The sequence below is a fragment of the Bemisia tabaci genome, chromosome 8, assembly GCF_918797505.1.
Source record: "Bemisia tabaci chromosome 8, PGI_BMITA_v3".
In the NCBI taxonomy this organism is placed as follows: domain Eukaryota; kingdom Metazoa; phylum Arthropoda; class Insecta; order Hemiptera; family Aleyrodidae; genus Bemisia; species Bemisia tabaci.
In genome coordinates, this window is record NC_092800.1 from 8,965,068 (window position 1) to 8,989,927 (window position 24,860).

Consider the following 24,860-nt stretch of genomic DNA (forward strand, 5'->3'; position numbering starts at 1 on the left):
TAAAAACGTGTTCTAAGATTCATTTGCACTGTTTACATCACAAATATCCACATTCGGCTGTCCTTTATTGATCGCATGTAGTAGGTGAACCACCACGAAGGGCATGCGGAAATATTGTGTGTAAGAAAACGGTTTCATGTATAAATCTAGTAATGAAAAATAATGAGGTCAGATATTCTGCCGTGCTAAGGAAAAACGTCATATGAACTTTTGATAGTTGTCAAAGTTCCTCGAATAAAACATGTATTTACACGGACAGTAACAAAGTGGAGAAATGGTGCAGGATCCACACCATTCCGCGGGGAAATCGTCATAGCCAAGAAATTCCAAAAATTACACTTAGAGTAAAATATGTTTAACTGCAATGAGTACCAGTACAAAACTGAGAGGGGGAGGGGGGGGGAGTGTTGAGCTCAGGCAGTTTGCGTTGGAATATACACCTTGTTACATACAGTTTCAGGCCATTTTTAGTGTCTTTTTCTCGTTTATACGGTAAGTTATTTGCGGGTGTATTGCGGGGTTTATTACATTCACTCGCGCTGTTCTTGTTTCAAAGCACTGTAAAATAATTTATAAAATATGTAAATAAAACAAATTTAACTGCAGAGATTAGTTTTATCTTATCTCTTTCGTAATTGCCAGCATTTTTGCGAATCGTGGAAACACGGTGGAACACGCCTCAGGGAAAGTTTGGAAATAAAAATTACCAGTCGTTTTTGTAAAAATAAATGACAGTCAACGAAGCACACGTATTGGTGACTACTTGACTAAAAGATAAACCTGTCACGCTTCAAAACGCAATATTAACCCAAATTTTAGGCTCAAAGGTGGAATAAAAATACATTATTATGTAAGTCAGATTTTCGGATGTTGTCTCGTCGCACCACCACCAGCCATCGGTGAACCATGTGAGTCAAATTCCCTCTATTCGCCCGCAAAATGTTGGCGCGCAACATGCATTACTCCTGTGCGGCCTAAAACGCTGTCAAGGCGTTTTTGACTTGCTTCGCTTCCAGTTTTTCATTCCTGGATATCCAGGAAGGAAAAAACAGGTCTTATGAAGGCTGTTGTTTCCTGATTGGATTTTTAATATCAAAGAGATGTAATGTGTTCATATGAAAATCAGTGCCTACGGCTGGATTAACTTGGGTTTGAATGAAAATAACTGATTAAAAAAAAGCTAAAAAGATAAACACACAAGAATTGTTAAATTTTTGCGGCTAAAAAAAAATGTTAAAGGCTGTGAGAGATAACATATATACGATAATGACAGATGAATACAAAAATTGAAATAAATGAGTAACACAAATTCACTCCATATTTTACAAATTGCGTCGATGTTGGTTTTTAAAAGCGTACTTGTGGGTACCTATGATATCTTCGATGTTTGAGCTTGTGTGTTATTTTTTTGCAGTCGTGCTCAAAATATCAAAATGTCCTCTTAGTTCTCATACTTGCACTGTTTGTGTTTTTGGGACGGGATTAGTCAATGGGTCAGTTGCACTGCGGTCTCAGAATCGTGTTTGGATACTTGATTTTTGCCGCCGAACAGCAACTTTCTACGTTCAATATTAACCGAGATATCGCACTATGAAAAATTCGTTTTCATGACGTCATCCACCGTGATATTGACACCATTGGTTTCTTCCACCTTGCTTTCATCCGCCAAGTTACACATTGAGTAACCACTGCAAATGCGTGTTTCCCTGACCAATGAAAGTAAGGTGGAAGAAACTAAGGGTGTCACTACTACGGTGGATGACGTCATAGACCGAATTTTTCAAAGTGCGATATTTTAGTTGATATTCAACGTAGAAAGTTGCTTTTTGGACAGATCTTATGCTATTTTTAGTACATACATATAAGTCGCTTTACAGCACTCCCTCGCGCTCTACGACTCTTAACCTCCACTGCTCTCTTTCAAACACAAATCATGGGGGATTGAGCACCTTAACATTTCCGCTTCAATCCCTTCCCTCCAACCTTTCATTGGGCGCCCTCTGCGTCTTTTCAGAGGAGGAACTCAGTCAAGGACCTTCTTCGGCAACCTGTCTCCTGCCATTCTCTGGACATGACCATACCAAATTAGTTGTTTTTTCATGTCATGCACGATGGTCTGCTTGGCATCCATGATCTCCCGTACCGTTTCATTTCTGACGCGATCCTTTCTGGAAATACCAGCGGATCTACGCCAGAAGTCCATCTCTGTTGCCTCTAAAACCTCCCGGGTCCGCTGTTTCATTGGCCATACTTCACACCCGTAGGTTACTATGCTCTTGACAATCGCGTTGTAGATCCTTCTTTTGTTCTCTTTGGAAATCCTTTGGTCCCAAAGGACTCCATTTAACATAGCGATTGCCCTCCAACCCTGCATATTCCTCTTCTTGATGGCCTGGTCCAGTCTTCCATCCTGGGTTAGAAACACTCCTACATATTTGTAAATATCGCAGCTTCCAATTTGCCGCCCATCCTCCAATTCTATACTTTGCTGATTCCCGCCAACGGTCAACTTCTCGGTTTTGCTGACATTCACCTCGAGGCCCCATTTCCGATACTCAGCCACCAACTTTCGAGTCATGTACTCAGCATCATCCTGATCTTGGGCGATAAGTACTTGGTCATCAGCAAAGCATAACGTGTAAAGAGTTTCTTCATCATTCAGAGGGACACCCATTCCGCGGCGGAACATTTTTTCTTCCATTCACGCAGTACATGTTCTAAGTATATTTTAAACATGGTGGGGGAGAGGCAACACCCTTGCTTTAGCCCCTATATTTAGCCCTATATTTAGTTAATCTACAAGAATCACGTATCAAAACACGATTCTGAGACCAGCGCAACCGACCCATTCGGAAGGTGGATTTTTATTATGGATTTCTTTAAGCTTATGGACTGCAACCCAAAAAGTTTGAAAATTAGATCAAAAACTATGTTTTCAGATTTCTCAAATGGGTAAAGTCCGTTAATTAATGGACTATATCAGTGCTGCGTCACATATCAGCTACTACAATGGTATCACCGGGTGCGGATCAGGGGAATGGCGTGCTTTGCGATATACCGATTGATCCATCATTTAAACCTATGGAATTTGATCGATAGAGAAGGTGTTCGCAACGAACACCTTGATAATCGATTCTTTCCATAGTTTCAAATGGAGAAATATCGATAATCGATTTTTCACGCTTCACCACTGGTGCAGATGTCATCGTTCTTCCTTTGATTAAATCCTACAGAGATGCAATGAGTGGAGTGGTGGCGTCAACATTGAGACTCGCCGTGACACCGAATTAGATCTAAACAATAAAAATACATGCCCCCTTCGAATATTATAAATATTATAAATGAGAGTTTAGCGATGTATATATTGCTTTTCTGTGACTTACAGCCAATAGTATCTAAATTGGATAGTTCCTACAGTAAAGGTACGACTAATAGTGTCAATAAATTGACCGCTATCGAGCGGTGAGGAGATATTATGATCTCTCTCTTCTATACACATATTAGCGCCTACAAGACTGCACGAATACTTCACGCATTGCATCAAACAGAGTACGGCCATTGCGGTAAAACGGATAGCGCCTACAAGACTGCGTGAATACCTCACGCATTGCGTCAATCACAGTGCGTTCAGCAGCGGTCGGCGTGAAACTCGCAGCGTCTACAAGACTGTCAGAATACTTCACGCATTGCGCCAAACACGGTGCCGTCAGCGCGGCGGCGCGGCGCACTATGGTCCCAATCCGGTCGAGAGCACTCAAAAATCGTAATCGATGGAGCGATGTTTGCAAGCTGGCAACCCTGTTTTTCTTCTATAATCGCTATTCTATGCATAATCGCTTCTAGGTGAAGCTGACCACCTCCACAAATATCGGCTTTCTTACATGCATTTAAATGGACAACCCGGTGTTGCCAATTTGTGAGAATCGCCAATGCATGCAACACTGGATGTTGGGGTCAACGCTTTTACTTGTATCGCGTGATTATTCTTTTTAATTAAAAATAAAGTCACTCGAATAATTGAACTACATTTTACAATTTGGAACTATAAACTCTGGGTCTTCTAGAAAAACACTTATGTGCGTTAGGAAACTAATGGCACTTACGTTGTTTTCAAAACCGGCTAGAATTTATAGTTCCAAATTGCAAAATTTTGTTCATTTTACCCTACCATTGCTTCTCCGATATTTGGATTCGGAAATCTTACGCAGTGATTTTTTTGTTACGACGTTCTCAAGGAGGGGAATCAAGTTCATGGTGGTAAATTTTTGGAGAGAAATTTTTATTGAGTTTGGTAAAAATTGGAGGTAGAGTTTCCTACGGAAGAACACTCTGTGATATTTCTCAATAATGAGATACAGGCAACTTAATTTATTCGTGTACCAATAAACGGCAGACACTTGCGTTTCGATTGGACTTTCTTGAACGTTGGCCGATTGTATCAGTTTTCCTCAAAATAGCGTTTATTGAGCTGCATAATTGATAGTGTCACTATGCGGGTTCGGTTTGTCATCGTTAGGTGATTGTTCTGCCATGACATTTTTGCAAGACCAGCTCTTCTATGCAATGATATTATTAGGTCTACTTTGAAATTTTAGGCACCGAGGTTTCTCTTCCTTCAGACGGTCACCAATATTCAAAAAATACCTCAGTGTTACGCACATGTTCCTCTTTTGACTTACTTATGCTCATCATATCTCGCCACGTCTAAACACAAGATGATGATGTGATGATGTAAGTGGCGAAGGTTGTATTTCTAAGATATTTTGCCGTCTCTAAATTTTAAAAACAAAAGCAAAAGCTGAGTATACTGGCAAAAATGCAATCCTTTTTGTTTGCCTTCAAATGGTCGGTTATGCAATTTTAGCCACATCGAAGTTGACATAATTGCATCATACATTGCACCTCGGCCACGGAGGTTGACAAGGATGACAGATGAAAATATCTGGATTTGAAACATTGAGCTAAATAGAGAAATGTGCTGACTTTTCAGCACAATCTGGCAATGATAACACAAAGATTGCAAAATGGTCCCTCCATTATATTGCTATGCCCACCCCACAGGAACGAAAGCGTGCCTTCTTATTTTAGCGATGCAATTTCTGCTTCACAAGAGATAAAATTGTAATCTCTTTTTCACATGCGCGACAGGATATTTTAAGGGTGTTCCTTCTACTTTCATTCTAGAGAAGAAATGATCAACCAAAAGAATGTTTGGGATCAAGAAAACCCACACTGAGAGGAATGATCCTTTTAAATACACCACGATAGGAATCTCGTTGAGTCAGTCAGTAATTTCTTGAAAACGGCAGGACGTCTCTTTGAAATAACAGGAATACGTTTAAAACAAGAGGATTTCCTGATGTGTCAACCAGTAGTTGCTGTTGCGGCATATTCAGAAGGAATTACTATTGATCAAACAGGAAACGTCTCTCTGTGCGGATAATTGGGAATGGAGTTTTTTTCCGGAAAAGGGATTTTCAATCTCAGTATTTAATCCTCTGTTTTATTTTACAGGAAACGCAATTTTACTCAGGGCTTTTTCTAAAATCATCTTCCGAGTTTAAAAGAACAGGGTGAATTCTTGGATCCAGGGTCGAGTTTATTATCATAGAGTCATGAATAAAATTAAAATTAATTTTGTGTTTACTGGCTATAAATTTATTGAAAAATGTTGCTTGTGATAACAATGATAAGACTTTGAAATAGAGTTCGAATCAGGAGAGTAAAAACGTGAAAAAGCAAGCAGCAGAGGAGGAGGAGGAGAAGTTACAAACACGTCGCTAATACTATAAAATCGTCACTTTTTGAAAGGAGATTTTGTAAATAATAAATTAGAATTATATCGCATAAATTAAGTGCACAGGATTTGGCGAGTGCTAAAAAATCGTACCGTGGAGGCACGTTAAAACTATAACTTGAATCACACTTAATGGTTAATACCTATGGATGTATTCATACAAAAAGGGACTATGTGTATGGCGTTTGCGTGAGACAAAGTTCCTTTTGGCATAAATATTTCCTATATGACTATAGAACAGACTCCTCTTAACTGGTGCGCAGTGACTTAATTTTTCTGTCGAGGTAGTTTCATGCAATTTTTAAACATTATGTTGTTGCAATGAGCGTGCAATGAAAGTGGAAAAACAAATATCTCAATTTGAAAAATTTGAAATTTCCAGCGGTGTTTTTCTTTCCTATGGGATAACAGATAATCGATGACAAAAACATTTCTATCAGGTTATTATGCACGGAAAAAATGAATTGCTGATTTAACAATTAATTTGCTAAAAAATATATCCGGCAAGTTCCACATGTACAGTTTACAATAGTGGAAAGCTAATTTAACCAAAGGGGTGATTAAATTTGCATTTTTTTATTGCAGAATCTACATTTAAATATGTCGGACACCTATTTCACCGACAAAATTGTTAAATCTGCAATTTCATTGTTTACCGTGTTATGTGTCATTTCTAAAATATTTTCTGAAAATTGTTTACAGAATGTTGAGTTCATGTTCTTTTGAAACAAATAACGCGTAAGTAAAAGACGAGGGAAAATTGTGAAACAATCCAATCGAGATATCTGTTTTTTCCTTTCACCATCAAAATGCAAATGAGATAATACATGCAAACTCTCCAAGCGAAGGTAGATGGTCCTTATCGTGATAAAGAGGCATGTTGAAAGCTTAAATACTTTAAGTATGTGAAAATTGACGCAAGTATGACTTAATTTTTACCTACACTTTTAATCTTAGACTGGAACTTAGGAATAAAAAAGAGATTACCTAACCTACAGGCACAAAAATGAATATAATACTATAGACCTAATTAAATGCTATGATAATTGCACACTATTTTTTTTTAGTAAATTTACAATTCAAAACTCATAATAACCCAGTGAGACAAGACGAGGAATAGTAAAAACGAAAAAAACGAAGAAGCCAGACTTGGGTTTTTTAGGGGGAATATCTAAAAAACATATCAGACTTTTAACTTTTCACTTGTAAAAATGTTTTGAGGCACTGCAAGGAAATTAGGCATTGTGAGAAACAGTTACTGTGATTTGGGGCGATTAATCCAGTCTATCAGGTTAATAAGTCCATAATTCTCATACCTATTATTCAATCAAATTGGGCAATTCACAGAAAGTCAGTTTGACCATACCTGCAATTGGAACGGATCACGCAAGAAAATACTAACTTGTTTGGCCCATTTGAGAAAGATTTGGCCGATGGATGCTTTGATAAAATAGCCAGAAAAAATCATTTAGGAAAAAAGCAAGGTGTTGTCAGCCGTCGCTAACTGTGTGGCTGCACCTTAACTTTAGGGGCCCAACCACAGATGAAATGATCATTTCTATAATTAGTTGGGGCTAGATCTCAACTTAGGTTGCGGCAGACCGTATCTTGTTCCTGCCGCATCTCATTAAATTGAGATCCAGCCACAATTAATTAGGAAAGACCATTCAACCCAACAATTTGGTCCAAACAACAATCCTTATTCTCCCGCCTTCTATTTTTCTTGTTCAATTGCTGTCACATCATCTCCTTGCGCAATTCACCAGTGGCGTGGCGTACTTTGCGATGTATCGATTGATCTGCCATTTAAACCTATGGAAACGAATCGATGAATAGGGTGGTCGCAACGAACACCTTAATAATCAATTCTTCACCATGGCTTCAATGGGGAAATATCGATAATCGATCATTCACGCCACGCCACTGCAATTCACGTGTTCTAAGTACGGTATTGATCGCGTTCTTTCAGTTCGACTCCATCGTTTATTCGATGGCACTTTTTACAGGTTAGCGAAAAATCAACGTAAAATCAATTATTCGCAGAATTCGTAATTTCCTTCACAGAAGAAAGTAACTATATTACAATTTTGCCAAATCTCTCTTCGCAAATTGAATTTTTACCAGGAGAATCTTGGACATTTCTAATTGGAAATTTCACAGATTTTTCTCCAGATCTCATTCAAAAATCGTCGTTTTCCTCAAGAAAAAAACCCAACTTCATTGCAACGTATCCGAAGTTCCCAATACAAACTGCAATTATACAGGGAGCATTTGGGGAATTTCTAATTGAAGATTTCGCTGATTTTTCTTCTAATTCTATGCAAAATTTAGACAATTTTTCAACCAAAAAAAAGTGTCCCATGGTACATTTTTGTAAAAAAATTGAATTTTTTAGTAAATTTTGCAACCTTGGAACGGCGCTACCTTCCTCGTCTGGAAAACGACGAAATCTGAAATATTTTGGGCACAAAATTGCATTGGTATGTTCTCGTAAAATCATTAGTTTTTAAGTAAATTTTGCAACCGTGGCATTAAGTTACGTTCTTCTGTTTGGCAGGCGACGATCTCACCCCACTCTCTAGGTTATTCGACATCAGTAGCGTGGCGTGCTTCGATTATAGATGTTTCCCCATTTAAACCTATGGAAAAGGATCGATAAACAGGGTGTTCGCAACGAACACCTTAATAATCGATTGTTTGCCGTAGCTTCAAATGGGGAAACATCGATAATCGATCATTCACGCCTCGCAACTGATCGACATTGCTGGCTACAGCGAACGTGGATTTGGCACGAGAGAATAGTGGGATCGTCGACGAATAGGTGGATCGTTGGCGAAGGTTTCGGTCGTGGACGAACGTTTGGGCCGTCGACGACGCTTCGTTGTAGGATGAGCTCCTTTGCTAGGTGGGTCGATGGATTCAGGCGGCGATACGGGACACTCTCCACGAATTATCGTCCTGTTTCCGGTAGAGGAGTCGGTCGCCGATCGTCAGACCGAACGACTCGTAGAACTCTATCATGTCTGGGTGGAGCTTGTAGGCGACTCTGTGAACACCAAAATCGTCAGGTTACTTTTTGCGTGTGGAACGATCATACACTCAAAGAACGGAAGAAAAAATGACGGATAAGATGCACACTTTCCACTCGCCCTTCAAAACGAGTAGATAGGAAAATCCTACAACATTGAGGATGCAACTATTTTAACCTTGCGGCAATGCGTGAAGTATGACAAAAATTGAAGGCGCTCCGAATGAAGTTAATCTTGACTATGAACTCCGCACTTGCCTGTAACCGGTTCATTAGACTGTTTGAAATTAAGCTTCAAGTTTTTGCTGCTGAAAATGTTAAACGATACAATTTTGCGGGCTGATTTTTGAAATTGGTAGAGAAATCTACAGACAAATGAAATAAAGAGATTGATTGAAAGGAGCGGTTGTTCAAGACTAGGGATCACGCTTTTATGCACTTCAACATTTTTCAAAGCTGTATACCTCTACTGCATGGTACGGTAAGTGTCCAAAACAGTATATTATCGATGGCCAAAGTGCGAAACCACGTATGTTCATCGCGATTTTACGATGTGCTTTTACTTATCTCCATTACGAGGACCAAAGAAACAAGCCTACTTTGTAGCTTAAAAACACAAAATATTCTGCTAACAGAGAAGCACCATAGAGAAGTTTTCGAGAAAACATGTTAATTAGTTTTCCAAAGAAAAATTCAGCATAACAAGACTGCTATGCTAAGGAAGAACGCTGTATAAGCTATCAGGCGTTGCCAAATCTCCTTCGAGAAATAACGAATTGTCAGAAAAATTTGTGAATATTTCTCCTCCGATTTTTTGAAGGATTTTGTTTGAAATTTGATCTAAAAAGTCGGAAAAGTTCAAGGAAAAATATTCATAACTTTCTTCGAAAATTGATATTTTCTGAGAGGAAATTTGGTAACATTCGAATGCTCATACGGCGTTCTTCCTTAGCACGGCAGAAGAAGTCTGCAACATCCGAAAAGGAGATACGAGGTTTCGCACTTCAGCAATCGTTTGATACTCTTCATTGGTCAAGTGAACTTACACGTGAGCAGGTTTTTCCAATTCTCTGTTGCCTTCTTCGACCTCCTTCAAGAGCTGGTCGTGGTGATTTTTCAGATCTCTCCACTCCACTTCTCGGCCCTGGTTACAAATGTGAGCTCGAATTTTGCAGAACAACGGTTCCTTCTCGTAGATGTCAATCCAGTTGGACTCATCCAGCGCTTCCACTTTCCCTTCAATCCTCACCTAAAATTTGAGATCACACCTTAATTAAGAAGGAAAGAATGATTACCAGCAAACAATACACTGATAAAAAAGTTCCATCATATGTGCCGAAGTTCGGTGTTCCATATCATCCCAACGGCTGCGATAGGATTGCACACTGAAAAAAAATTCTCGGCGTTTTTACCAAGGTCCATTGGTACCTTTACCATCTCACTTCTTTTTACCAATTATTGGTAATTTTACCAAGACAGACTGGCAAGCTTACCTAAAAACCGGTATTTTTACTGTTTTTTTTTCAGGTAAGAATACCTCTTTTATTGGTAATCAATTCCCGGTAACTTTGCCATTTTATCTCGATAATTCTACCACAGTCGATAAAAAATATTGGCGTTTTTACCAAGGTCCAGTAAAATTACCGAGAAAGTTCAATAATTTTACCGAGATTTCTCGGTAAAATTACCAATGCCATAATTGGTGATTTTACCAAGAAAAAAAACTGGGATCAAATAGAACCCTAGATTCTTAGTAATTTTACACTTTTCTTAGTAAATATACCGAGATTTTTTTTCAGTACAGCAAGCAGTATACTGATAAAAAATTTCCATCATATGTACCAAAGTTCGGTGTTCTATATCATCCCAACGGCCACGATAGGATTGCACGAATGTCACCTTTTTTACCTTTTTGGAGATGCATACGCATAGGATCGCGTGAATTTTTCTGGTACTGAAGACTCACATGTTTGCGTGAATATGCAATATTTAACAAGGGAGCGTTAATCTGGCAACCTTGGTAGTTTGTGGTAGATAAATACATCACGAACGACTGTTCATTCCCTCCTCACTTACGGGCATGTCTCTCTTCGATAGATATCCTTCGCAGCAGGAATGGCTCAGAGAGCTTTCATAGACATTTAAAAAGTGAACTAGGGGTCTGTGGCCGCTACGCGGCCGCCATCCTCTGAAAAGAACTACACATAAAAAATCGTAGAACAACCATGTTCAAGTTTTTGAGAGATGAGTGGACGGATGGACGAGTGCACCCAAAAGAAACCGTGCGTTTATCTCTGATTGCAACGTCATGCACCTTTTTTATGCTTTATTTTTAATAAATGTTTTTTTAAAAATTACACACAGTTTTTCTGAAAAGTTTCTGCAAAATCTGAATGATCTCAAATAAAAGTATCGAAAATTTCGACGCGATATTTTCGTTCGTTATATGATCCTTTAATGTGAACAAAAAGAAAAAATTAGATATCATCCGAGTTCCTGAATCGTTACAATGAGAATCGTATTTTCTTATTAATTATGGTAAAAACTGGAGGAGAGAGTCAAGATGATGACACGCAGTCCTACAGCATTCCTACTAGTCTTGTAGGCGCTAATATGGGTTTCAAGTCAACTGATCGACTGCACTGCGTTTGGTGCAATGCGAGAAGTATTCACGCAGTCTTGTAGGCGCTATTATGGGCTGGCGCCGACCGCACCGTTTGAAGCAATGCGTGAAGTGTTCCTGAAGTCTTGCAGGCGCTAATATATGTTTAACGCCGACCACACCGTGTTTGGCGCAATTCTTCGAACTCGCGTTAGAATAATCGCGGCATCGAATGATAGAACTTAAAAGGCCCATTGGCCATGCTATGAACATTCTATGAACATGCTATGAACACGTTGCCTCGTTTCTCCCGATTAAATTTTTTTTTCGAGAATAATTAGGAAAGTTCTTTATAATCACGACCATTTTTCAATCTTTTCACTTCATGTATCATCAGGAGGTAAGACATCGATGACTTGTCAACAAACTAACCTAAACTGGCGTTAACTTAATGCGTTTATTTTCCAACTGTTTCCTGTTTTGACAAACTTCTACCTGAAATTATCTTCATTTTAAATTCGCGCATTTCTGTAGGAAATGTTAAGGTTTCTACTCGTGCAATCTCTTTGCTTTTTTTGCGCAATTCTCATATATTTTCTTAGAACTTTCGCGCAATCCTGTATTACCGATCCCAACTAATTTGGTTCGTCAAACTGAATTTTCTGTTTGTCAAACCGAACTATCGGTGAGTGCAACCGATCTTGTGCGGCCCAGTTCGGTCATAAATGCCGAACGTTCGATTACACTAACCGAAAGTTCAATTTGACAAACCGAATATTTAGAATGACATGGAACACCGATTCGGTTCACATTACCGATTTTGTTTTCAGTGCCATAACACATACAAATTAAATTGTATATATTTCCTGACCAATAGGAAAAGAGACGTAGTGATTTTCAATCCAAACAGCGGGAAAGCTCTAATACGTTCGTATCAGAAAGCGCTTGTGTGTTTTTTATGTAAGCCCGTTTTTAAGTTCCCCGAGGAGGATGAGCACCGTTGTGGCCTGGTTACACGCTCAAATTTCCGTCAAATTCCGATCAAAATGATGACCAAGATGGCGGTCGAGAGTTATCTGGATTGATGAGTAAAATTAATTAAAACAGCGTGTTGATTGAAATAAGCATGAAATAAGCACGGTTATGTGGAAATCAGATGAAGGATGAGCCCCACAGCTCCATCATCTACCATCAAATTTTTGCAGGCCGCAGAAATTTGATGGTAGATGGTGCGCACCAGTCACCATTTGATCGGAAATTGATGGAAATTGAGCGTGTAACCAGCACATTAAGATGAAAATACTCCCTCACTAAAATTTCAACCATCAACTTCGAGACACTGCCGCTAAAAAAATAAATTTTAGAAAAACAATTTTGATCGTCCTCCGTGTTTTGATATCAGAACCATTAAATGGACGTAGTTCTACGAAACAGACCTACAGGGTGTCCCAAAAGTCCCTTCCACCCCCTCTAAAATTTTAGCTAATTAATATTTTGAAACGAAACTTTGGGGATGTTCATCGATCAATGTAAGCTACTTTTGGGGGCCCCCAAAATTTTCGGGGCCCCCCGTGGGGAGGGGCTGCGGACCCCAACTTTTTTTTTTCAAATGGCAACCCCTATCTTGTGATACCTCATTCGAAAGAGCATAAAAAACTAAGAATTTTGGCGCAAACCGCAGATCAATATCTTAATTTTTGACCAAGTTATGATAGGTCAAAGGTCAAATTTGACCTATTTTCAAAAAATTATAACTCCGGTTCAAATTATCGTAATGAAAAAAATAAAACGGGAAAATTTACCACATTGTAAGCACTTTTAAGGAAAAATCACAGAAATTACTTCAAACTAATTTTAAGGGGGGTTTCGGACCCCCAAATACGCCAATTCAAAGGTCATTCAATTTTCCCGCGAAATAAGCCAATTTCCCCCAGATTTGCCTCCACACTAGTTCAGTAAGGTCAAAATCAGTTCAACATTACGTTGGCAAGTCCCCAAATTTCGGGAAAAGTTAAAAAAAAAATTTATAGCGGTCAAATTTAATCACCTTTAATTTCGTTTTTTTTAACTTTTCCCGAAATTTGGGGACTTGCCAACGTAATGTTGAACTGATTTTGACCTTACTGAACTAGTGTGGAGGCAAATCTGGGGGAAATTGGCTTATTTCGCGGGAAAATTGAATGACCTTTGAATTGGCGTATTTGGGGGTCCGAAACCCCCCTTAAAATTAGTTTGAAGTAATTTCTGTGATTTTTCCTTAAAAGTGCTTACAATGTGGTAAATTTTCCCGTTTTATTTTTTTCATTACGATAATTTGAACCGGAGTTATAATTTTTTGAAAATAGGTCAAATTTGACCTTTGACCTATCATAACTTGGTCAAAAATTAAGATATTGATCTGCGGTTTGCGCCAAAATTCTTAGTTTTTTATGCTCTTTCGAATGAGGTATCACAAGATAGGGGTTGCCATTTGAAAAAAAAAAGTTGGGGTCCGCAGCCCCTCCCCATGGGGGGCCCCGAAAATTTTGGGGGCCCCCAAAAGTAGCTTACATTGATCGATGAACATCCCCAAAGTTTCGTTTCAAAATATTAATTAGCTAAAATTTTAGAGGGGGTGGAAGGGACTTTTGGGACACCCTGTATGTGGAAGTGAGAAATATGGGGTGTGCTCGTTAGTCTCTGGCCGTAAGAGTGAATGAGAATAATAAAGCGCCAGTGACGTCAGCGGCAACGAGATCGGTCTCCGCGGTCGCCGCCGTCCGCCCGCCTCCGCATAAACTCATGAGCCCTGTCCACAAGGCTCTCTTGCCATGCCCGCGGCTCATGAGTTCCGCACTCAGCTGCACATAGGTCTCTTTGATAGAATGCAATATCCCGCTTTTCCAATTCTTCAAAAGGAACCACGCCCACTTTTACATTGCTTCTTATCCAGATTTCTAGAGCACACCCCACATTTCTCATCGCCACATAGGTCTGTTTGGTAGAAATACGTCCAAATAAAGGTATCACAGATTAATCTATTGTAAATATGTTAGGCCCCTCTCCCCCTTCTTGTCGTTAAGCTGTTGCCACTAAATACTAAAATTCAAGAGGTAGGTTGGAATTAAGAAACGCTCCCTATCGGCTGAGCTTTTGAAAGTATGAATTTGTCAACGTTTCATATTTGAAGGGCGAAGCAATTCAGATGCAATTTTTAGGGAACAACTATGCAACTGTGAAATGCTTAACGGCTTACAATCAATAATTAAGCATTGCACAGTGAAAGGGTGGTCGCCTGTGTGTAAATTATTCTAAACTCAATGTTTCTGGGAAAAATGCATGATTTTGCATGGCAATTGCAAAATTGGTATCGAAATGCAATAAAAATCTCTCAAAGAGTATAAATTGCTATTTTCCGTTTTAAGGTAAAAAATACATTCCGTGATACTGATTGGCAATCTCCTGTTAAGTATTGCAGAGTAGGGGTCTGCTCGAAAAATGTAAGAAGTACTTCTTCCTCACCTGTCTGGAAAGACACGCTTGTCCTTTCATGCACAACCATAAAAATGACATCGCCGCAAACGGGTTTTCAGCCTTGAAAAAAAAAGAATTGAGACAAATTTAAAAGAAAATATTTTTGTATACGTATTGGCTGACTGCTAGAAGTGGTCTGCGCATTTACCCATGAATTGAATACATTTTGATTGCTTGTTTTTCAGAGAGATGCAACGATCAACAAATAAACATGGATATCATTGGTAATCTCAAATAGAGTGGTCCATAACCAGTAGATTATCCTTGAATCTCAAAAAACGGAAAAGATGAATAGGAAAACTTATTATCAAACAGCCTTTTGCTTTAATGCGCTTTTTTTTTTGAACAGACTAATCTCCGACTTTACACTGGAAAAAAAACCACATTGGATCTAGAGTCCAGACTCTTGAAAACATTGACAAGAAAAAGGACTCTTGATTCAAGCAGATTTAAGCTTAAATCAAAAGGAATCCGCCCAAATTAAGAGGATTGGTTCTTGATTTAAGCTTAAATCTGATTGAAACAAGAGTATTTTTTCTTGTCGATGTTTTTAAGAGTCTGGACTCTAGATCCAATGTGTTTTTTTTTCCAGTGTAATTCGTTCATATGTCTTTTTTTATTTGTTTCAAATTTCTCCTCCCCCCTTCCTATTTATTTATCTTTTTCTAGCCCTTCTTTGATGTAATACTACCCTCTTTCTGTATCAAACTTCCTTTTTTGAGGTGTTCATGACCGTGTTTTGTTAAGTAACCTTCAATAAAACGTATTTATACCAACCAAGACCAACCAAACGTGTCAAGTATTATGGACAGAAGTCAGCAGAAAATTAACTCATTATTCTCTAGTTAATTTTTCAAATTTTTTGATTTTTTTTATCAAACATCCATAGATTAAGAAATTGACCACATCGCAAAGATACAAAATTTTTAAAAAATTAATGTATTTTTTCTGTAGCAGGTCTCTCTGACAATTCTGTTCACTGAACTTATCCATTAACCAAATAACATACTCACCAACTCTGCTGACTTTTTGCTTCTACCGTCCGTCATAATGACGAACCCGTCCTCATCCAGTCGTCTGAGAATGAGAGTTCTATTGCTTACGCGTCCAGACCTAGAAAAACAGAATAATGAGAATTACAAGATTAAAGGAGCAACTTTCGTTAAAAAAAATTTACGGCACGTTTGTAAAATGTACATGCTCGAGACATGAAATCGGTTACAAACTTGAAAACTTAAAAAAATTGCGTGATGATTCCCCGTTCGGACATATGCACTGTCTATTAATCAGTTCTATTTGTGATCTATTATAGCACAAAAGGATGAAACTATACTCACTTGGTAGCTGTTGAGAGAGATAGAACGTTCGCCATCAGGTTGTTAGGGTTGAGCTGAACGTGATCTCCGTACCATGCTTTGAAGAGTTCCATAGGGTGTTTGCTCATTGGTTCAATACGGTGGAGATTTGAATCGGTCGGAATAAAACTCGGTTCAACTTTCTGTGAGCAAAATTGTTTGATTTGTTAGCTTTGATACTAAATAAACCACCATGCATTTCCTTGTGAAAGACCGCAAAATTTAGACCGTCATTGTGGATGAGATATTTTTCATTATTATTTTCTTTTTTTTGAGATAATTTAGTTATTTCCCGTTCCTTTGCGTGCACGCAATTAATAGATACATACTGAAATAATTCTTCCTCGGCCAAAATATTACATAATAGAACTGAGATGGCGAAACTAGTGGTCCTCCAAACATTCATTTCCACAAATTAAAATCAATTAAGCGTGTTTTTCGTGTTTATTTTTACTCTTTTGTTTTTAACATGAGTATACAGTAAAACGTTTTCACAAAAGAACAATTAAAAAATTATAACATGAGATAAGAGGATCACTTTTCATTGAATCAAATTTTAAAGGCAACACAAACAATTTTGAGATTCTTTATTTTCACCGAACAAATTAGTGATGTAACGATCAAGTGTAAATTGAGGAAAATAAATGTACAAAAGCGTGTGAGGAAAAAGCTAATTTTTGAAAATGAGGTCTGAGTGTGAAAACAAGCACATGGCTCAGAGAGGTCACATCAAAATTGGAATTCAGTAAATGAAGAAGAGAAAATTAAAAATTAAAAAAAAAAACCGGAAAAACTAAAGAAATAAATAATCCATTCTAATGGTCTCACATACTATTCTAGCACTGAGACCAGTAGGATTCTTAAATAGTAGGCGTGACGCTATATATCATTTTTCTTTCCTCTCTTGCGATGAGAAACCCTTAAAAATATGATTTATGCACTGGTTGATTGATTATGCAAATGTAATTGGTATGATATTAAAATGATTGATTATAAAAATACGATTAATGCGTATGATGATTAATTGATTACCCACTGAAAACGTAATACCTACTGCTAGTAGCAGTTTGGTCGTTGACCTGAACTGGACATGCAGTCTAACAATTTTGCATCATCCGAGGTCAAGTTTAATGTATCACAGTGAGCTACTACTTATCAGAAATTGAACTTAATCATTACCGTATGTATTTAATTTTCTTTAGTTTGTTTTGATATTGTATACCCTACCTCTTGGGGAAGACCTATGGATGAATATCGCAGTGAGTGGAACACAGATGGGACCCTGCTGGCCAATCGTATAGCTTGTTTCTCGAGCTGCACAAAGAAAAAAAAAATCAAAATAGACAATTAAACTAAAATATGATTGATGGAACCACACACATTGTATTGATACATTGGCTGTTTTCATGCGCCCTTCAAGAGGAGCCGGACATCGATTTTCGAAATTTCGTATTTTGGGCTCATTTTTGTGCATATCCATACGAGCAAAACAAGACCAAGAACATTTATTTCTGATGACTAGTTTGGTTGGTAGAAGCTCTTAAGAGAATGAAAGTTGAAGCGTAGTACCATTAAATTGGCTACCAACTGTTTTTTTACCAAAAATTCATATTAAGTTTTCCGTTAATGTATTTTTCCCCCCACAAAAAGTACCTTTTCTTAGGTTCTAGTGAGCCTTTTCAAAAAACTCTTTTTTGATTGATTTTCCCCATTTTTCTGCACACTTCAACGTGAGGGTTTTCAAGCATATTGATTTTTAAAATTTTCAGGCCTCTTTGAATGCCAATTTTATTGCATTTTTTATGTTAATAGGTATTTATAAAATTGATCAGAAATCGTATTTTCAATAAAAACAAAGAATCCAGGGGCGGATCCAGCAATTCGGCAACAACGGATTCCCTCCATTTAAACCAATGTTAAATAATCGATTCTTGTCGGGGCACCTGGCCCCTCCAAAAATCGATACATTTCCATAGGTTTTAATGGGGAAAAACAGTGTTGCCAATTTGCTGGATCCGCCAATGAAAGAATCCTGTGTTAAAATGTTCAGGAAGATGTGAGAAATCAAACAAACAATATTTATAAAAAGACCCAGTGGAGTCTGAGAGAAGTTAAGTTAAGGACAGTGGTGAGGCGTGAATGATCGATTATCGATTTTCCCCCATTTGAGACCGTGATAAAGAATAGATTATTAAGGTGTTCATGGCAAACACCCCGGTAATCGATCCTTTTTCATAGGTTTAAATGGCAATCAATCGATATGCCGCAAAGTACGCCACGCCACTGGTTGAAGATGGGTCTTTTAACATTCCCGGGGCTAAGATGCCCGACTCCCCTTGAAATTGAGATGGAAAGAAACAGACGGAGCCACAGAAGAGATATCGGCTACAGAAAATGCAAAGACGAAGAAGAAGGGGGTTCATTGAAACTGCGAGGTCGTAGGCAAATATCAAAATCTCTCCCGAGACATTTTGGACAAGCCAGTTTCTGTTAGGGCAGGCCGTTGAGGCAGGTTGAGGTAGACATTTCAAGAATCTTCTCTAGTTGTTATTAATCAAACCCGAAAGGAGCTCCAGATTACCCGTTTTCAGAGCTCACAAAACAACCTCGGAGATGCTTCGTAGTACAGACCGCGTTTAACAGAAAGGAACCAACTGTTCTGGCTCATGGAAAGAAACAACATACCTGCCGTCGAGTTCCTTATGGAGGTAGGATCTTTTAGTTACAAGCCATCGCTCTTGATTCCTTTCCACTAAACTCAGTCCAGATAATTATGAGATGTTTAATTGGGGATTCCAAAGTGCCTGTCCGCAGAGAGAAAAAGGGGGAAAGCGGGTGAAAATTCGGAACCGCCTCGGGGCGGTCGTATAAGCTCAAAAGAATCCACTTTTATTCAGATTTATGGTCGATTTTTCGCGGGATTAAAACAGATTTTTCCGCATTGGATGTTTATATTGCGACTCTAACACACAAAATAAATTTGAAAAATGTCGAGTTGTCGAGACATTAACAATCCTTGAAAAGCCCCCTCCCAAATTTTTGTCCTTTTTCTGTTTTTCGTTGACAGAATTTCCACTTCAGTGTCAACAAACTTTCTTCTTTTTATTTTTAAAGCAATTTAGTCGATGCCACCTTCTGATGAATCTAGAGAATCAAATTTTGATCATCTATGAGTTTTACGGTAGTGCAGACACTTTTTGCAGGAATCTATTAATTAAAGTCACTTCAATTTTTATACGCGCATTAGTTATCGATCCAAATTTCAGCAGTTACTACTACCTTATAAGTTCGTACTTATTTAAAATTAATAAATACTTTTTCTACCTTTTATTTAGAACATATTTTATACCGTAGAAAAGTGTCTTATATTGTGAATTTTAGAATTTTTGAGGATGTATTTTAAATTCGGTTTTTTAACTAGATCCATTACATTTTTTAAGTCATTCATCAATGACACCAACCATTTCTTAAATTGTATAATTGCTTACAGCCGATCAGCAGATTTTTCTTAATTTTTTTAACCAAATAGTTCATTCTCCACTGATCAGCCGTGCTGGGAAAAATCACCGTATGACCGTGTGAATTTCTCTCCACAAAATATTGAATTTTGTGAAAAACTATGCATATTCCCTTAAAATATTTAGATATTTTACGTGAAATTTCAAAGAAAAGTATCTAAAATTCGAGGAAAAATATTCACTAAGTTTCCTGGGAAATCCGTTTTAAATTGAAAAAAATAGACTCCTCTGAAGTCTCATACGGCGACGTTTCTCTTCAGCATAGTGGTGATGCTCTGTTGGATAATAGCTTCACATTGAAAAAAAAAATTGTTCGTTTAAAATTCAAAACTTGGCAACAGTGATGTCCGATTTTGAGTCGCAGTTCAGAAATTTTTATTTTCAAACGTGTTTTTTCTACTTTTTTTGAAGAATTTTTTACGCCTTTTTGATGTAAATGAGGGCTACCGGATGTTTGGAATGCTTAATGTGTCGGTCAAAATAAGCACTGCTTTTTTTCCCCGCAGCAGACTTGAGATTAATTGAGACTTGGAAACAACAGACAGGGATTTTCATGACCTTCATCAATGATTGTGTATTTACGGTTGTTGACGGTTTGTTGACCCTGAGCAGTCACCGGCTAGTTTATTTTCCTATTAGTAGGTCGGTCATTTTTATGAGCAAGGTTCCTGCATAATTTTCTATGCTTCATTTATTTTTTAACTCATATTTTTGAGTTAGTATGCTCCAATTAGTACGATGAATGTGATAAAATAAATACATGTATTTCAATTACTTACATAAAAATTCAAAGAAATTACAGGCATCAAGAGGTTTTGCAAGTGCTGAGAAAATGGGATTTCGCACTCTACGAGTTAACATTTTAAACGAAAATTATATTACAAACTAGTGAATTACAAAGAATATTGGCGGAGTGCCTTCAATTTGAAAGGTGGGCAAACCAAATCACTCTAAAATGGGAGTCGTTATGTTATCCATCTCGGCGCTTTTCCCGCAACGAGCATTTCTAAATTGTAACCAAAATCAGTGTCAAGAATACTGCAAAACTGTATAGAAATGCACCGACGGCGAAGTAGAAAACTCTGCATACCAAATTGCAATGTTGCAAACTTCCGTCATACTGGACCTTTTGAAAGAAGAGTTAACTGAAGTAATGCCTGGAAAATTCATAGGTAAATCTCTTACTACATCTTTGTCTTTCAATATTTTTCAAAAGGAGCTCCTAAGCTCCTCGAAAACCTCTCCGAAGGTTTTCTTCTTTTCTCACCCCCCCCCCCCTTTACTGATTCTGTGGGCTCGAACCTGGAGAAATTTCCTCATCCTCAGAGAATACAAATATATTATCCGGTGCAGTGGCGTGACGTGCTTTACATACATCGATTGATCTGCCATTTAATCCTATAGAGAAGGATCGATTAACAGGGTGTTCGCTGCGATCACCTTAATAATCGATTCTTCACCATACCTTCAAATGGGGAAATATCGATAATCGATCATTCACATGCCACGCCACAGATCCGGTGGCAAGGCGTAAATGATCGATTATCGATAATTCCCCATTTGAAGCCATGGTAAAGAATCGATTATCGAGGTGTTCGTTGCGAATACCCTGTTTATCGATTCCTCTCTTTAGGGTTAAACGGCAGAGCAATCGACTCATCGCAAAGCACGCTACACCACTAAAGACTTTAATAGGCGTGTAAAATCAAAGCGTCCGCATCGACCGAAGCTTTGGCGTCGAGTCGGTTTTCGGGCCTGGACCCGATTATCGATAAGTTATCGATATTTCTCCATTCGAGACTGCGGTAAAGAATCGATTATCAAGGTGTTCACTGTTTATCGATCCTTTTCCATAGGTTTAAATGACAGATCGATCGATACATCGCGAAGCACACCACGTCACCGATTTCATCCAGTTTTTACAGCCGATTCAATCGAATACATCGAATGCCAAAATATCGATTCGAACCAGACCCCGACTCAAATCACTTCAAGTTCACGACCGGTTAACATGCACGATGCACGCATACCCAATCGATACACGGTAATAAAGAACCTTCACCTAGCGGTGCACTTCATCGAATAAGGAAAGCGGTCGAAATCGGCCGGGGAGAGAGATGCAGTATGCATTAATATGCGGTGTGATGCAGTAGGAAAGGGAAAGAGTGTCTAGCGATTTATTAAGACGTCTTCTCGGAGACTGCAACAAGATCAAGTTGAAGGAGCAACCCACTTCACTTTAGAGCCAAGCACCTTGGTTTAGCGAAGCTTCGTCGCTCAGTGAAACGAGCACTGATGGAAGAGGTCGAGCCAATAGCGTGGCGTGATTTTCGATTTATCGATTAATCTGCCATTTAAATCTATGGAAACAGATCGATACACAGGGTGTTCGCAACGGACACCTTAATAATCGATTCTTCGCCACAGCTTCAAATGGGGGAATATCGATAATCGATCACTCACGCCTCCTCAAACTGAAAAAAAAATATCGGTGTATTTACTAAGAAAAGGGTAAAATTACCAAGAATGCAGGGTTCTATTTGATCCCAGTTTTTTCTTGGTAAAATTACCATTTATGGAATTGGTACCGAGATTTCTCGGTAAAATTATTGAACTTTCTCGGTAATTTTACTGGACCTTGGTAAAAACGCCAATATTTTTTATCGACTGTGATAGAATTACCGAGATAAAATGGCAAAGTTAGGAATTGATTACCAATAAAAGTGGTATTCTTACCTGAAAAAACAATAAAAATACCGGTTTTTAGGTAAGCTCACCAGTCTGTTTAGCTAAAATTACAAACAATTGGTAAAAAAAAGTGAGATGGTAAAGGTACCAACGGACCTTGGTAAAAATGCCGTGAATTTTTTTTCAGTGCACTGGGTCGAACATGAAACTTTTCACTGAAACTGCAAATGCTGATGTTATTCCGTTACAATATACATTACGAGGAGGTGTTTCTGAGAGGAATTTTTCCGAGGAAACCAACGAAACCACTTATAAACCTCAACGTCTCATATCAGCATACACGTCAATGGCCAAAGTGCGAAACCGTGTATCTGCGTTTGAGACGTTGCAAACCTCCTGTCAGACTCTCTTTATTCTTTGGAAAATTAGTCAACGCATTTTCTTAAAAACCCTCTTGAATTTTCTCCTCTTTCAGCAAAATTTCCCGTATGAATTTCAAGCCACAAATTTGGCTCGATTTTCCACGAAAAAGTAAAACAGGAGTGGAAATTTAGAAACATTGCAATGGAGATGCGAGGTTTCTCACTCTTTAGCCTCCAATGTAAGCGTTTAAAGTTTCTATACCGTGTCCAACCTCTCCAGTGGCGAGGCGTGAACGATTATCGGTACTTCCCTATTTGAAGCTATGGTAATAAATCGATTATTAAAGTGTTCGTTACGGTTGCAAACACCATGTTTATCGATCCTTTTCCATAGGTTTAAGTGGCAGATAAATCGATATGTCGCAAAGCAAGCCACGCCACTGAACCTCTCCCGTTTAGTGCAGCGATTCTTGAAGGTTGGCAACACTGATTTTCCTCCTTTTAAATGTATGTTAAAAAATCGATTCTAGGTCGGGCAGCCTGCCTCGCCTAGAATCGATATATTCAATGAATTTAAATGGAGTGTTAACAATTTTGCAACTTGCTGGAATCGTCACTACTCCCTATGACTTGCTCCCTCTGTGCGTCGCTCAATTCACGTGATTTGCATTTCGATTCGAAAAAAGGACGAGAGTATGGCTGCCGAGTTTCCCTCTTATGCAAAAACTACGTAACATAAATGAAAACCTCATTGAGATATGCGGTTTTTTACCGGTGGCGAGGCGTGAATGATCGATTATCGATATTTTCCCATTTGAAGCTGTGGTAAATAATCGATTATTAATCGGTCCTTTTACATATGTTTACAATTGTAGATCAATCTATATTGCAAAGATATATTACCGTGCCACGGGAGATAGCCGTAAGTGCATTTCGAAGTTAGCCGTAAGTGCATTTCGAAGTTAGCCGCAATTATAGTCTGTCCCAGATAGGAAGAGCGCTGGAAAATCAGAATAATTTGCACTATGCATCCCTATGCTTTGCATCCTTACGCGCTTCAAAGTTCACATCCAATGTGTTCAACTGCTTCAGATTACTGACTAGTCTACCGTGCTAAGAGAGAACGCCATGTGAGCCTTCAGACGTTGTCAAATTTTCTCCGATAAAAACCGAATTCACTGGGAAAATTGTGAATATAATTTTCCAAAATTGTCGGAAAATTTTGTACGCAATTCAATCTAAAATGTCCGAAAATTCAATGTTGGTGATAAAGTTCAGCACCTATTTTCACATTCAAACTACTCCAAGCTCATTTTTTTCCCCTCCAAAATAAGACTCGGATCCTTTTGGTTGAATTTGGTCCGATTAGCACCGTAACTTTGTCAAATTTTTTCTCGAAACTCGTAAATCAAGGTGGTTTGGCTCGCTGATCGAAATGTTGGTCAACGACGCGGTCAAATTTTGGTAAGCCACCGCAATCCGCACCCATTGCGGCGCCGCGGAAAGTCGCTGACTCGATCCACAAAATGCACGTTATATAATCCCTGCAATAATTGTTACATAAATTGAGGACTTGTAAATTATTGTTGAATTGTCGGGCTAGAGTATCTAGTTATGTAACGTCCTTACATAAGCAACGCGGCGGCAGTCCCATAAGACCGGTAAAACACGGAATTTAAATGTACGTATTATCATTTGAAATCTTCGGATCGAGGACCTCTTTATATCAATAACGACGCAATTTCTGCACAAATCACTTTCGAGTGAAAATCATCTCCCCAGAGACCACCGTGTTCGTATTGGCATCAGTGGCGTGGCGTGCTTTGCAATATATCGATTGATGTACCATTTAAACCAATGGAAAAGGACCCGTAAACAGGGTGTTCGCAACGAACACTTAAATAATCGATTCTTTACCATAACTTCGAATGAAGAATTATCGATAATCGATCATTCACGTGTCACCACTGATTGACATAGTGTTATTTGTCTATTGC

The 24,860-nt window shown here is 38.4% G+C and overlaps 1 protein-coding gene across 1 annotated transcript; it reads right to left on the reverse strand.

The window, feature by feature from the left end:
• Window positions 1-5,635: 5,635 nt before the first annotated feature.
• LOC109043247 (pyridoxine/pyridoxamine 5'-phosphate oxidase) lies at window positions 5,636-22,568 on the reverse strand. The gene is made up of 7 exons (XM_072303053.1): window positions 22,550-22,568; window positions 17,523-17,609; window positions 16,278-16,438; window positions 15,954-16,053; window positions 14,929-15,000; window positions 9,872-10,074; window positions 5,636-8,843 (listed from the first exon to the last, which is right to left on the reverse strand). Exons 3-7 carry the CDS (start codon window positions 16,382-16,384, stop codon window positions 8,717-8,719), a joined length of 609 nt encoding a protein of 202 aa, XP_072159154.1. The 5' UTR covers window positions 16,385-16,438; window positions 17,523-17,609; window positions 22,550-22,568; the 3' UTR covers window positions 5,636-8,716.
• Window positions 22,569-24,860: the final 2,292 nt, after the last annotated feature.

What these genes read in the sequence shown, in the direction of transcription:
- LOC109043247 (XM_072303053.1), bottom strand. Translation starts at nt 16,384, where the DNA reads ATGAGCAAACACCCTATGGAACTCTTCAAAGCATGGTACGGAGATCAC. An exon ending in GCAAAAAGTCAGCAGAGTTG is followed by an intron (nt 15,001 to 15,953) that starts GTGAGTATGTTA and finishes TTTTTTTTCAAG; the next exon opens with GCTGAAAACCCGTTTGCGGC. An exon ending in AAGCGTGTCTTTCCAGACAG is followed by an intron (nt 10,075 to 14,928) that starts GTGAGGAAGAAG and finishes CTCAAATTTTAG; the next exon opens with GTGAGGATTGAAGGGAAAGT.